This window comes from Nymphalis io, chromosome 3, assembly GCF_905147045.1.
Source record: "Nymphalis io chromosome 3, ilAglIoxx1.1, whole genome shotgun sequence".
In the NCBI taxonomy this organism is placed as follows: domain Eukaryota; kingdom Metazoa; phylum Arthropoda; class Insecta; order Lepidoptera; family Nymphalidae; genus Nymphalis; species Nymphalis io.
Window position 1 is genome coordinate 7,566,586 of NC_065890.1, and position 14,767 is coordinate 7,581,352.

At 30.9% G+C, this 14,767-nt stretch overlaps 2 protein-coding genes across 4 annotated transcripts in view; one reads left to right on the plus strand and one right to left on the minus strand.

Moving 5' to 3' along the window:
- Positions 1-2,219: 2,219 nt before the first annotated feature.
- LOC126781183 (pyruvate kinase-like) lies at positions 2,220-3,917 on the minus strand. The gene has a single exon (XM_050506025.1). It carries the CDS (start codon positions 3,915-3,917, stop codon positions 2,220-2,222), a length of 1,698 nt encoding a protein of 565 aa, XP_050361982.1.
- A 1,061-nt stretch (positions 3,918-4,978) lies between these two features.
- LOC126781084 (uncharacterized) overlaps positions 4,979-14,767 on the plus strand; it is a 46,080-nt gene continuing 36,291 nt past the window's right edge. For all 3 annotated transcript variants that reach the window (XM_050505899.1, XM_050505901.1, XM_050505904.1), the window contains exons 1-2: positions 4,979-5,300; positions 12,986-13,108. In XM_050505899.1, the coding sequence (XP_050361856.1) occupies positions 13,080-13,108 (29 nt within the window). In that variant the 5' untranslated portion in view covers positions 4,979-5,300; positions 12,986-13,079. The remainder of the gene's footprint in view (positions 5,301-12,985; positions 13,109-14,767) is intronic.

The following is a 14,767-nucleotide window of genomic DNA, read 5'->3' on the forward strand; positions in this document are numbered from 1 at the left end:
CTTGAGTACTGTGTAATTAATTTGTATATAGATATGATTGTTAACTGATTGTCATTTGTGAGTATAATAATATGTAATATTATAATATTACAGATATAGAGTATAATAGTATGTAATATTTAATAAGCTTTTACTTTTTTTATAGAATATGAAAACGGACGAGCGTATGGGCCACCTAATGGTAAGTGGTCGCCAATGTCCATAGACATTGGCATTGTAAGAAATGTTAACCATCGCTTTAAATGCGCCACCAACCTTGGGAACTAAATGTTATGTCTCTTGTGCCTGTAATTACACTAGCTCACTCACCCTTTCAACCGGAAGACAACAATACCAAGTACTGCTGTTTTGTTGTAGAATATCTGATGAGTGGGTGGTACCTACCCAGAAGAGCTTGCACAAAGATCTACCACCAGGCGAAGTAGACCATATTATTATCAATAATCAGAATCAATTTAATCACAAACCGTAACAATAAAAATATATAGGTACCTTAAATCTTTGTAATGTTGCGGTATATTTTGAAAACAATTCCCAATTTTGTAGCAACAAAACTTCATACAACTTGTTTTAAGTTTGATTTGATAATAACTTTAGTAGTACAAAATGAATTCAGTGGGCAGCAAGGATTCATTAAAACAAAAAAAAACCATTGGTTTATTTCATTTAGATTTGCAAGGAGAATGTCATTGGGAAACTTGTGAAGTTTGAATATTGTAACTTTGGTCAAAGACAAGTTAACAGTTTACAAAAATAAATATTGTCTTTCCAACAACTTCATTTTGATTTAAAAAAATATACAGCTGTCAAAGTCAAAACCCCTTTATAATTTATGATAGAGATACACACTAGACAAATAAAATTACTTGCAACCGGAACTAAAAAATTGAAGTGCTGTTCATATATAAGCAGTCTTATTCCAAAACCACGTACACGCTGGTCCAGCATGTTAGGCCGATGTCGGGCTAACTTACTTGATCCAAAGAACTACTGTTAACATGTTGCACTTGACATATAGTTAATTCGGTATTAGCCGTTTGGTAAGGATCGATGTAGATATTATATATATATATATATATTTTTTTTTACTATTCAGTAAAAATATATATACTATTCAGTAAATATATATAGATAGCCGAACGAGTATCTTGTGCCTGTAATTACACTGGCTCACTCACCCTTCAAATCGGAACACAATAATATTAAGTACTGCTGTTTTGCAGTAGAATACCTGATGAGTGGGTGGCACTTACCCAATCGAGCTTACACAAAGCTCTACCACCAGTAAATATAACAGTTATAGCCGCTCAATATGCTTATAAAGAAAATAAAAAGTGCCACTCCAAGCATTAGTAGTTAGTAACAGCCTGTAAATGTCCCACTGCTGGGCTAAGGCCTCCTCTCCTTTTTTTTTTTTTTTGAGCAGAAGGTTTGGAGCTTATTCCACCACGCTGCTCCAATGCGGGTTGGTGGAATACACATGTGGCAGAATTTCGATGAAATTAGACACATGCAGGTTTCCTCACGATGTTTTCCTTCACCGAAAAGCACGAGATGAATTATAAACAGAATAATATAATACTCCAAGCATATTTAGTTTAAAATAATAATTATAATTATCTTCTTATATTTCTAATCAGAACTTTTTTTTTAAATCTAAATGTAATCGAAATCAATTTCGGAAATAAACATATACTTTCATAAATTATATTATTATAAGACTAGTAAATAAAATTAGTTACCATTATTGTACATTTAGGGTCAAACTGCGCCATAATGATCTTATCAAAAAAACATGCTTTATGCCAGAAACACTACGTTTTACAAAAACGTATTATTCATTGTAAGTTAATTGTACACTACGTGATGGAGATCCCGTGGCACTCCTCGTTAAGACGGAAAGGGTACCGCTTGTTTTTTAGTGGGTATTCCGATGTTCGAGGCGCACTCGGTGCCTTAGACACCGGCGAGCCCCCCACTGTTTCTTATTACTGCTGGTTTACTGTTTACTTAGCTGTGTTTTACTGTTTACTTAGCTGGATCGCGCTAATTTTGCCAACAAGGCTTAGTGCATAATTTACCAACTATAATTTTAGAAGTGTTTACAAATAAGGTATATTATTTAAAGCCGAATAAATCCAGGTGTCAAATAAAAAATATTTATTTCAAAAATAAAATATACCATACAAAAAATAAAAATAAAAAAATAAAATTTAGAATTATTCAACAAATACAGTATCACGAGCACTAGCATATAAAAGTCTAACAGAATCGCAATATCCAACACCTCGACGAAAACTTGTTACTACAACGTAAGCGTCACCTGCACATAACATCCTTTTTGCTTTGCAATAATCAAGAGCTGAATGTATACGGTTCTCAACTTCTAGAATCCATGTATTTTTAGCATCTTCAAAGTAGTGCATAGCTCGTATGCCTCTCCAGAACCGTAATTGTCTTGCGGCATGACAAGATCTCGTGACAGCTACGATAGGACAAGCTGGCTTAGCATGCGAAAGTATTTTTGCAGTACGTCCAGAGTTTGTTAAACAAATTATAACAACTGCTTGAGAACGCATAGCCAACTCGACTGCAGTTACACATACAGCTTTAGAAGGCTCTTCGAGTGTATTTTGCATTAATTTTAAATTGCCGTACGTTTTTGGTTGCCAGACTATACTTTCAGCTTGTCTACAAATAACCGCTGCAGCCGCTATACAATGTTCCGCCATACGAAACGCGTCGAATGACGGAGAAATTTTTTTAAGAGGTGAATCATAATGTATTTCCAAAGAAAGAACATCAGCACCATCCAAAACAAGATTTGCAATGTCAGTTACACACAAAGTAGGAATTTGTTCGTTTATAACAGCCTTACATATACAAGGCTTTCCAGCATAATTACATTTAGCTAAAATAACTTTCTGAGCAATAAATATTTTTTCTACGGGTAAATCTGTACTCAAAACACATTTATCAATGTATATTCCATCAGCTTCTGATAGTAAAATGTCAATGTTGTCTAGACCCACAACTGAATCTATACAAGCAAAGACAAGAATATGTTTGCCTTTTTCGGAAAGGATATTTCTGACGTAACGTATATCTTGAGAATTTTGCGCATTAGGTACCAAAACAGCATCTATGTCAAAAGCTACTGCCCAAGCTATCTGATCTTCCATGTATTCAAAAGGTTGTTGTGAAGAGTCGGACGAAATTAAGTCAAAATTCTCAAGATTTTTTTTATTACCAGTATCGACATCATTTGGAACTTTAGTTATTCTAACCGTCATTTTAGCTCCAATTGTGCCACCACTTAAAATATTACATTCAATAGAATCATCTCCAACTTCTAACACAGATAGCTTAATTTTTCCTGATGTTAAACTATCAATATAGATAATATCACTTGGGTGTAATTCGGTTAAATGATCGTATCCAATAAATAAACAGTCTATCGTACCACATTCTCGCCAACTTGGGTCTGTTGTCAGTCTAATTATTTCATTTTGAACTAGCTCAATCATGGTGTGGGGACCACCTTTCAGATCCCCGGTTACAATATCGGGACCTCGTACGTCAACAATTAATGCTAAAGGATAAACGTATTCAAGTTCTGTACTGTAATTAAACACAGCCTGCCGTATACTTTGTATCAATTGTGCACTAGCATCGGGTTCCAAATCTCGCAAATTTAATCGTGCTACAGTCATTCCCGAGGCAATAAGTCTTTGTATAACCGATGGTTCTTTATTATTCATACCTATTTCACACATAAGGCCTGACTGAAGTTCTTCGCAAGGATTTTTATGAATATTCAAATTGCAATAATGTAATAATAGTGAGGATTCAATAGGGCGTTCATTTTCTTTTAAACTAGAAATTGCTTCGAGAGGAATATGCCAAGGTAAAGCCATATTGTGTAATCTATACAAAAATTACTTTAATAAGCTTAAATCGTTATAAAATATTATAGATACACCACTTCACAATATTTGCAAAAAAACTAATTTGTCACACTGACTATATTATTTGCAACAATCATTTGTTTCGAGTTGACAAAAAGTCGATACAGAATCAATCTCGAATTTATATGATCATGTCAAAAATGTCAGTATGAATTTCGTAGGAAGTTTTACAATGTTCGACAAAGTTATTTGACTTGACTTAAATTCCTATAATTTCAAATTACTTTTGCGTACTTTAATGAGTTAGGTTGTCACCATATATAAAATAATGTTAACTGATTGTACCTTGTTCGTATGAATCTTTTTAGTTGGCCTTCATAAAAGTTTGAAAGCGGGTAGTAAGGCTTATTTAATGAGAATACGTTGGGGACGCTCCTTTAGCTTACGCAATAAATTAAATTTAATGATGTGGAATATCGGTGTAAGACCGACGCGTGTGCCGTGACGTTGCCATCACGAACACCGTCATGAAGCTCTCATACTTATGCTATCATTGCCGCTCTCTACGCAACGTGCACACATGGAGCGGAACAGCACTTAAAATAATAACAATATTTTTGTTTTATAAACGGAACTCTAACCTTATATTTATTTTTTGATTTTCTTTAATTAAAAATTTAATTCAAATTTTTCCATCTGCCAGGCGTGACGACATTTTTAGCGATAATAATAATATATTTTATGATAATTTTTTATTAAAAAGGTGTGTTTGTGTATACAGCTTAACCTTTCAAACGTAGTACGGTCTACAAATAATTGAGATTGCGTGACATATATCGTGGTGTCATTTAAAAAATATGTCATCCAGATTTTATAAATATTCTATTGTACATGTGAATAGATACATAAAAAGCTTATTAAGCTTCTTCTGATATTATTTGTTGCCGTATATGACACTCAGATTAATATACAATAAAAAAATATTCAAAATTATTTTCGTACGAGTATCCGATTTATTGTAGCGAAGATAACACGCCGCGGGTTGTGAAAAATTAAAAAATTATGAACGAGGTTGCTTGACTGCGTGTCACGTTTGTTCTTTGGCAGAATAATAAAACGCGTTAGTTTATTTTGTCAAACTCTTTTAATGATTGTTATTGTCAAAGGTGTAATTTGTAAATAAAGTGTTTAGTGAAAAGCTTGTGAAAAAGTGGTCACTGTGTTTTCTATAAAGTAACTTTCTTGTACCTGCCGTTTGTACTGTGCGACCGTGAAGGTTGAGAATGTTACGTCATTTTACCATTGGTGTCTGATATGAACTTATTTGTTTCCCATTGGACTATGTCAAGTTGGATTTTGTGAAAATATATTTATAAATCTTCAAAACTTTTGGTAAGTGTTTAATGTACAAAATATTTATAAGTCCTTTTAGACCGGCTGCAAGAAGATGCCGCCATGTTATTTAGTTTTGCTGTCAACTACTGGTCGCGGTTAGCCCTGAAACATTAGTATTTATCATTGTTCTAAAAACATAATGTTAAGCAATACGATAAAATTTACAACAAACTTATCGGTGGTTGTTTCCTATGGATAAAATAACTCCATAATAAACCAATAGCTTAGTTTTGTTTACTGTGTTTTATTGACTGTCAATGTAATGACGTCATGGTGCGAGCTGTTCACTATCTACTGATTGATGCCTAGAAGCAATTTTACTACTTTTAGTGAAAAGTGTAACTTAAGGGTATCATTTACTACTTATGGAATTAACGTAGAATCTTCTTGGTGATCTTATTAAATAATCATCACAAGGTTTATATTAAAAAAAGTTATTATAAATTTCAAAATGTGATATTAATTTGACAACATAATATTTCATAAAAATAATACAATACTTTTTGATAACTGATATATCGATAAACAACTGGCTGAAACTTTATATTCAAATGTATAATTTACAGACCTGGCATGATTATAACAAATTAATTAACTTAATAATATTCAAGTTTGAATTTAATTTGTGTGTAAGGTAAACTTGTAATCAATAGGCTATTTATTTTCTCATCACCAATGCTATTGTAGGTAATATTTAATATTGAAATAACAATACTAATAAGCATTATCATATCATATGCTTATACACATAGTGATTTCTATCTTCATAATTCTTATATGGATGGAGAACATTAAATTTATTTTTCTAGTTAATGATTTTGTATTTATAGTAAACATTATGGATTGATATATGTGGCAAAGCAATCAATGTTATTTACTAAATTAAAAGATTGGTCATAACAATAATAACATGTTATGAAATAAAATCTGTTAAATAAAACTGATTCTTAGAATTGTATATCACTAGCATTTATTTAAATATTATAAAGTGGTATCCAGTACTTTCACTTTAGATAATATGATTGTGTTTCATATACTGGATGACTAGATAATTAAATGCATCTCATTCAATAAATTTATGCCTATTGCCTGCTACATGCTACAATCAGGTTGAATTTTTGAGTTGTAATGAATTATGTATGATAGAATAGTATGATTTTTTTAATATAATATAGGCAGGTGGATATGGAAATGGAAATTTGATGGTAAATGGTCACTACCGCCCCATATACATACATTGGTGCTGTATGAAACATCAACCATTTCATACACTGCCGATGCCCCGCCAACCTTTGGAACTAAATTGTATTGCTGTTTGATAGAAGAATATATAATGAGTGGTACTTACTGCTTAGTGATAATTATGTTATGTAGTTGTATCACCTTTTTCAATACACAGATTATTTAATTCAAAAGGTTTTTAAATCAGACCCTGGTAGATCCTGAGATTGGTGCTTTCAAACAATTACACTCTTCTTCTTTATAATATTAGTATAAGTAATTGTTTGAAAAAAAGAATGCTTTCTCAAAAAGAGAATATTCTTAAAATATATTTTTTATTGGCTTTATTATGTATTATAATATAAGGCTTGTATGTTATATAATTAATATAGAGTGATTAAAATACATAAAAATGATCAATTTTCAATTATAAGGCTCATGGTGAGTTTCCACCAATAGTTGACAATTGCTCTATCTGCAAATCTTAAATATGTCATCAATGATTATACAACATTGCAACTTATAGTAATAACAGAATCTTGAGGCAACACTAAGGTTGTTACAATTTTTCTTTTATGGAGAATGTGGAGGCAGCTTTGAGTTTGTTAATTGAATAGTTAATTTGTTGATCATGTAAGAAATATAAATATTTAAAAAAAAATCTTGTACAATACTTCACATTACCTACTCGTAACCAGTTTTTGTTTAAATTAACTTGTTATTGTATGTGAGTCATCATTAGAAATATTTAAATTATAATGATATCTTTAGATTAAAAAAGTAATTAATAAAAATTAAAAAAAAAAGGTTGGCCAAAATTTTTTATAAAAGTTTGTATATAGTAATTTGTGTATAAAATAACAAAAAGTACTTTGTATTTTCACCTTTTTAAAACTAGCCTAACTAATGAAGCATGTAGCCATATAAAAATAATAATTTGCTTACCTTTAAACCTTAGTCAAGAGCTTGAGGGTGAACATGTACAATCACTTGATAAATGTATAAGCTTTCCCACACCTTTGTTTTTTTTTTTGCACAAAAATATACAATAATATATAACAATTATATGTAAAAATAGTAATTATGTCAATTTTCATAGAAAAATATTTTTAATTCATCATTTGTGTGACTATAAACAATGTATTGTCTGGAGAACATTTGTCATGAGGTTGAATCATCCACTTGGAATGTGTCAATTGTTCATAATAATAATATGTTTCATACCTCAATTACCTCCAGTTCTTAAATCAGCAGATCAATCTCAAACCATACCCAAATCTTAACCAATTAAACTTTAATCTGAATTTTTATGGTTTGATTACCAACAGTGTCACTCTTTCTTATCTCTTCTGTTTTTTAAAACTGCACTATATTATAAAACTTTATGAAATATACCTTTTATTGATATCTGATGATTTATTGATGTTTGTTTTATAATTACATGTTTTTTAATTGAAAGTAGAAAAAAATATTATCCTAGCACAGCCATTACAATGACCATTCTTAATTTTACAAACAAATAATTTGGGATCAAATGCTTCTGTGTGGTGTGTTATGGTATAATATTATTTGTTTTATCAATTAATGATGATAAGTTGATAATAAATTAAAAAACTTAAGAACACACTCTTTTTCAACCCTGCTACTCTACTCTACTTTCATTTCCAAAGCCAATAAATCTTAAATTTTAAACTACTTTCCCACCCTCAATTCAACAAGTTTTTTGTTCCATTAATATTGAAAATCCTTTTTGTATTTTCTCATCTAGGTAGGTGTATATATAGCTTGACAAAATATTTGCATTTAAATTTTACTGATCTCTTAATATTTGTAATTTGAAAAAGATTCAGAGGTAAAACATTGAGATGCTTGTACATAGTATTATTAATTAATGTACTGTATAAATTAACTGATTAATTGAAATTACTCAGTTAAGCTGTGTAATCTCCAGTTCAAAAGGGGTTTTGATAACCAGTGATAAAAAATATTAATACAATTTAGATATAGTTTTATTAACATATTCTTATATCCTTTCTATAATTTGTTGAGAAAACTTTCTTTAGCAAATATTTCTTTGCGACAAAAGATAATTTTGCAACAACTCTATCTGCTGACAATAAAAAAAAATGTTACATAATTAATTACGCGGCTCCAGTTGAATTTGAATGTCATAAAATTATCAATTGATCAAGGGATATCTTATGTCTTAATTCCAATAATTTCAAGATATACTTGATATGGCTCACTGGTATTTTCATGTTACTGCGTATTATATGATGATTCGTATAACAATTTCTATTATCATTACTGTTACTGAGAAGTTTTTGCTTTTAAATTGTCACAAGCAATGTCAGTAATGAGTTACAATTTGTATAAGGGCTAAATTAACCACGAAAAATAAAATTTACACAATTTACACAATTTTATTTTTATTTATTCTTCGTGAAAAGATAATAAATTTACATGGCTATTACATGGCTAACATAAAATAATTTTCACTACAAAAATTGCGCCGCGCCTTGATACTTATACCCTTTCATACAATATAATTACTTTGGACTTTGTGAATTGTAAATGCTGTAGGTACTATATTCTTATGGTGTATGTAAGCTCGACTTTCTTTTGAATAGGTACATGTTTTATTTAACAGTATTTTTAAAACGAGTGGAAAAAATGTATTTTATAAAAATATTTTATTCTTAAAGTCTGTATACGTATTATTATTACCTTACGATTCTTAAAATAAAATCACATTTCGGTTTAAGTTTTGAACTATTTTATGAAATAGATTTCAACTTCTCATTTCTAATTAAACCGGTTAGTCTTTTTATGACTACCTTGAAATATTTTAAACGTTTTAAATAAGTTGATTACAGACTTTTAATATTGTAAGCGCAAAATTCGGAACGTATTGGTGTATCGTACCATTCAGCTTAATACTGGCTTTACCGTTACTCCGTTATCGCTTGCATAACTAATTTCCATTCAATTAATTTTCATGCTATATAAAATTTAGTTTTTCTTATTGTTACGATTACTACAATATGTCACACATTGTAACCGTACACAGATTTTCTTTCAAGTTACGTAAAATTAAAGTAAACAATAAATTTAATTTCGAAGGACCAAAATTACAATTGAAAAGAAATAAACTATTAATCGTAAAGCTGGTCAAGATTAAAATGATTACATGTTGTATGATAACTAATTGTTCTTTATTCATTGCGGACAGGATTGTCGTTCATTGTCCTATCCCAATCACTTCTATAATAAGTAAGCTTATTGAAAGTAGGCATATTGGCGAATCTATAAATCATCTTTAATTTAATGTCATTTTCTAAATATTACGACGATTGATAGTCATCGAAAACGCTACAGTAGAAGCGACACAATTTGTCGCAATTACGACTTGGATTTGCTCTTTTCTTAATGTGTTTTATCAGCTATCACTACCTATACAGTACCAGTCCTCACAGCTATAGAAGGAAGAAATAATTAGAAAAACTTCTAGTGGTTTTCCGATATTAATATATAATATGAATTATCATCATATCATCATCCGTTTTTGGCTACTTCTTAGTTATTGACTTTTCACATAACCGTCCAAACTAAGCACGAAATATAAGCTAAACAAATTACTCATGTAAAAAGTGATTCGTTAACTTTCCTACGTCCTATCGAACATTACAGCAACTTTAGCAGTATAGTATAGTGCAAACATAAAGATCGATCTCTGGAAGTAGAGATCGTTTGATACGAGTGACCTTCGGTAGCCACATTTTTATTATTATTTTTTTTAACAATGCAAAGTAATGCTTAGACAAAACTAGTCTGGATTCAATAATTAATACTATAAACTCTTTCTGTTTTGTCTCATTAAGAGACGGGTCTTGTGCCCCAAGCCACAAACAAATGTTAGTATGGTACTATGGAATGCAAACGATACGGAATCAAGCGCTACATTTTTTCAGGAAGACTATCTTTTAATAAATATAACGGTTTCATAAATCGTATATTGCCTCTAATCACAAAACTCAAACATTGAGTGGATATCTTATGCTTTTATATAGATCAAATACTTTCTTCTTTCAATTGTATGTCCACTTACTAATTTCTAAGATGGTGTGAATTTTTGTTTGTTTGACCCCCCGTTGAAATTTATATAAGGTAATTCGCAATAATTGAAATAATAACCGCTTCGAATATATGATTACACCGAACATTGTGTGGAAAAAAAAAGTTAATAAAAAAAACAATTATAAGTCGATAACTTCTTATTTTCATAATTGTAAGTAAAATGTTCGCTGTTGTCCTTTCATAAGAAAAATTGTCAATTTCCCGAACTGACTCATAAAAAAGATATATAATATAAAATTATCTGCATATATCATTCTCATGGAAAAGCATAAATCATAGCTTATTACGCACCATACTTGTAATATACTTATTTTGTAAAAAGTATGAACGACTATAGCATGGCTACGACTATGTACGACTGTTGATAAAATAAAATATTCATTTATTAAACATATTGTATTTCTATTTAAATTAAAATCCAATCCAAATCTTTGATTTGCTGTTCTATTTTTATAATATTTGAACTGCGTTCGGTATAATTACAAATTTTATTTGAGCGTAAGTAGACGTACATATATATATTCCTGATTGCGTTTCACAAACACTTCGGTCGAAATAAATGTTGCTATTTAAACCTTCGATAGTTAAAACTAATAACGCTACGCGTTTTGATCTGAGGTCTGGATATACTTTTTAGTAAAATCCTCAATAAAAGTAAGGCATGAGATTTTATTCTTCAACTAATTCATTTTAGTGACCCCTTATATTAGCTGGTACTGGATTTTTTTGTTTAGCTTATCTTCCTAATTTATTCCATATATGCTCTATCGAGTATTGGTTAGCTCTGACAAGCGTGCTGGATACTCCATAACGTCAATTTTAACATAGATAAGTTATTCCGATACTGTCGCTGCTTAATGTGGCCGAGCATTATTATTGATTATAAGAGAATTATCCCCAATTTAGAAGGCAAAAGTCTTTAACATATCGTGCCTGTCAGGCCCACAATTAATAATATAATATCCTGGGACATTTTTCACACACGGCCATCTGATCCCAAATTAAGCCTGTACAAAGCTTGTGCTATAGAAACCAGACAACTGATATACTACATATACTACTTTTCTTTTGTAAATACATACTTATATAGATAATTACACCCAGACTCAGGACAAACAGACATGTTCATGCACACAAATGTCTGTCCTGGGTGGGAATCGAACCCACAACCTTCGGCGTGAAAGGCAAGTGTTCTACCAACCACGCCAACCGGCTCTAATTTTTAGAAACTGTCTTTAAAGGCTTTTCTTCTCTAACAATTATATCTTGAGCATATCTTTCCAAGGAATTCTCCATACTTTGACCCTTTTATCGTTCAAAATTAGCATACGACAAAAATGAGATTTATCTGTGAACAGCATTTGCCTGCCTGAAAGTAAATGTAATGTAGTAGCTAAGTGTTATTCAGTCGTATTATCTATATTTTTTAATGGCTTTGGTGCCCCAAGAGTATTCGAAGTACTATTTCATTGCACAGTGCTCACATTTTCTGGCTTTAAAGCTGTCCTCTCTCGCCATTACTACGTTTTTGCGACCTTGCCCTTAAAGTTTCGTATCCTCCCTAATCCTATCGGTTAACATTGCGAAAAATGGCAGACTTGAAAACTTGTAAAGTTTGAACCACTTCCTATAAATTTTTGGTTCGTAAGACTTGTGTTCGTCGAGATTTATCTTTATTTCTTTAATTAATAAATTGGTCATATAGCAATGAGATTTTTTTAATCTAATTACTTTTTTAGAATTTGTAAAAAGTTTAAAATCTTTTTTTTTTTACTTTTCTCTTTTAATACCTAATGCATAAATTAGTGATATTTTTCAGGCGTGAATAAGGTACTTGCTAGAAAAAAAACAAGTTATTTTAATTATTTTGAAAACAAATGTGTAATTACAATAGCTAAAATAAGAAACATAGGTAAAATGTTACTTTTAAAACGATGATAGAGAAGTACCTATATAATTATAATTATACACTTTTATCCATATACATTAGCATTGCAAGAATACCTTTAATACTTATAGTAGTATAATTTTAAGATTAGTTTTAACTCGTGGGGCTGTAATTACATTGACTCGCTCACCCTTTAAACCACAACAGTACAGTGTTGATGTTTGGCGTTAGATTTATTGATGGGCGGATAAGCGGGTCTTCACAAAGCCTTACCAATGTTGGCAAAGGCTTAATATTTTTTTCTAATGATCACCAAAAAAGTATTAACAGGCATAATAACTTAAATTTACCAGTATATCTTAAGTATTTAATATACTATAACTATGCGGACATAATATGTTGCCCTCTTATTTTGACTTATGACTTTTTGTTACAGATACATTTGCGAGGAGTACGTTTACTAATTATTCATAGCCACGGAGCGTCGGAATACGGCGCTGAATGGCGCCTTTCACATCAATGCAACATTTATGCAAGTGCTATCTGGTGAAAATGCAAGGTAATTGGTCATTTTTTCTATAAATATATAGATATTATACAGAGCGCGTAGCTTGCCCTTTATGGGCCCTGTATCAAAATTTGGAGGAAGGCCCTTCGGTGAAGCCCTCTAATGGAAGGTAATTTTTTTACAAAGAAACAAAAGCACTTGTATTGAATAAAATAAAAACATTTATTGAGTATGACTTATTCCTTACAATAATTGCTCCGAGGAGCTAGTCAGCAAAACAATTGAAATCAAATAAACACTTTACTCGCCTTTTTTCGGCAAATTTATTATTTAAATCATCCTTAGCAGAAAAAAGTTCATTATAAGTAATTAACGTTTACAAACGAGTTGGATGAAAAATTAAAACTAATGATATTATTACTAATTAAACCTTCGTTTTTACACGTTTGGTTGATATTAAATATATTAAAAATGTCGCAAACGTAACGCTAGATCATGTATATTATACTACTACTTTCATTCGCTGCTTCTCTCTCATGTATTTTTTGCCGATATTATAAGTGCGTGACACTGTAGTCCACAAACTATTGTTATGAATTACGAAATAACTAGTCGACCCGTTGCTTCGTTTCTGTGTAAATAACTAATTAGAACTTAATAGAATAATAGTCCGATAGAAATACTGAATATCAGAAACTATATGGAATATGATACTGCGATTGTACATAAATTGTGTATATATAGCAAACTAGCTAATATTTGCCGGCCTCGCTCGACGTATAGAAATTTTTATTATTAAAACTATTAAAAATAATATAAAAATAATCTTATACAGAAAAATTATATTATTATTGCATTTCTCAATAAATAATATTAAAGTTCATAATAACATTATTCTTTACAAGATGATAAAATAGCCTGGAGTTAGTATTCGTAGTATATTAAATTAATTAAATTATTAAATAGCATAATCAAAATAACTCCTTAGCATGGGCTAGCTAGGTTTGTTTATAACATTTAATATGAATTCAGTACAATAACTGTAAAATAAGGAGAATTGAAAAACTCATGGCCTTTGCTTAAACTACAGTTGCATAATTTACATGGGTAAGATTGAAACAGGTAAACATGTTATTACCTTATACTTAGATATAATATCTTGAAATCAGAAGCTATTGAACTATGTTAGTAAGAGCGGCGACACTGTGACGGCATCAGCGATTGGCGGTCGCCATGACGACACCAGTGCCTCTTTATACTTCGAAACGGTAATGTTGCGATCAATTCGCAACCAAGGAAACCCACTCTCGCTGCCATTACTGCTGTTATCGCTGACGCGTACTTCTCCTGCGCATTTATTTTGCTTAAGGAAAACTAGTGTCGTCGACTTTCCTTATTTTGCTAGGCAACATTAAATCTCAATAGCACAATGGTAAAGTGGCTGTCGTGCTATGTGAAAGTCGTAGGATTGATTGATATTCTATAACTCTATTTCCAAATTTCCCTTAATAAATTACACAAATTACTTTTTTTTATATAGAATAGGAAGGCGGACGAGCATATGGGCCACCTGATGGTAAGTGGTCACCAACGCCCATAGACATTGGCATTGTAAGAAATGTTACCCATCGCTTACATCACCAATGTGCCACCAACCTTGGAAACTAAGATGTTATGTCACTTGTGTCTGTAATTACACTGGCTCACTCA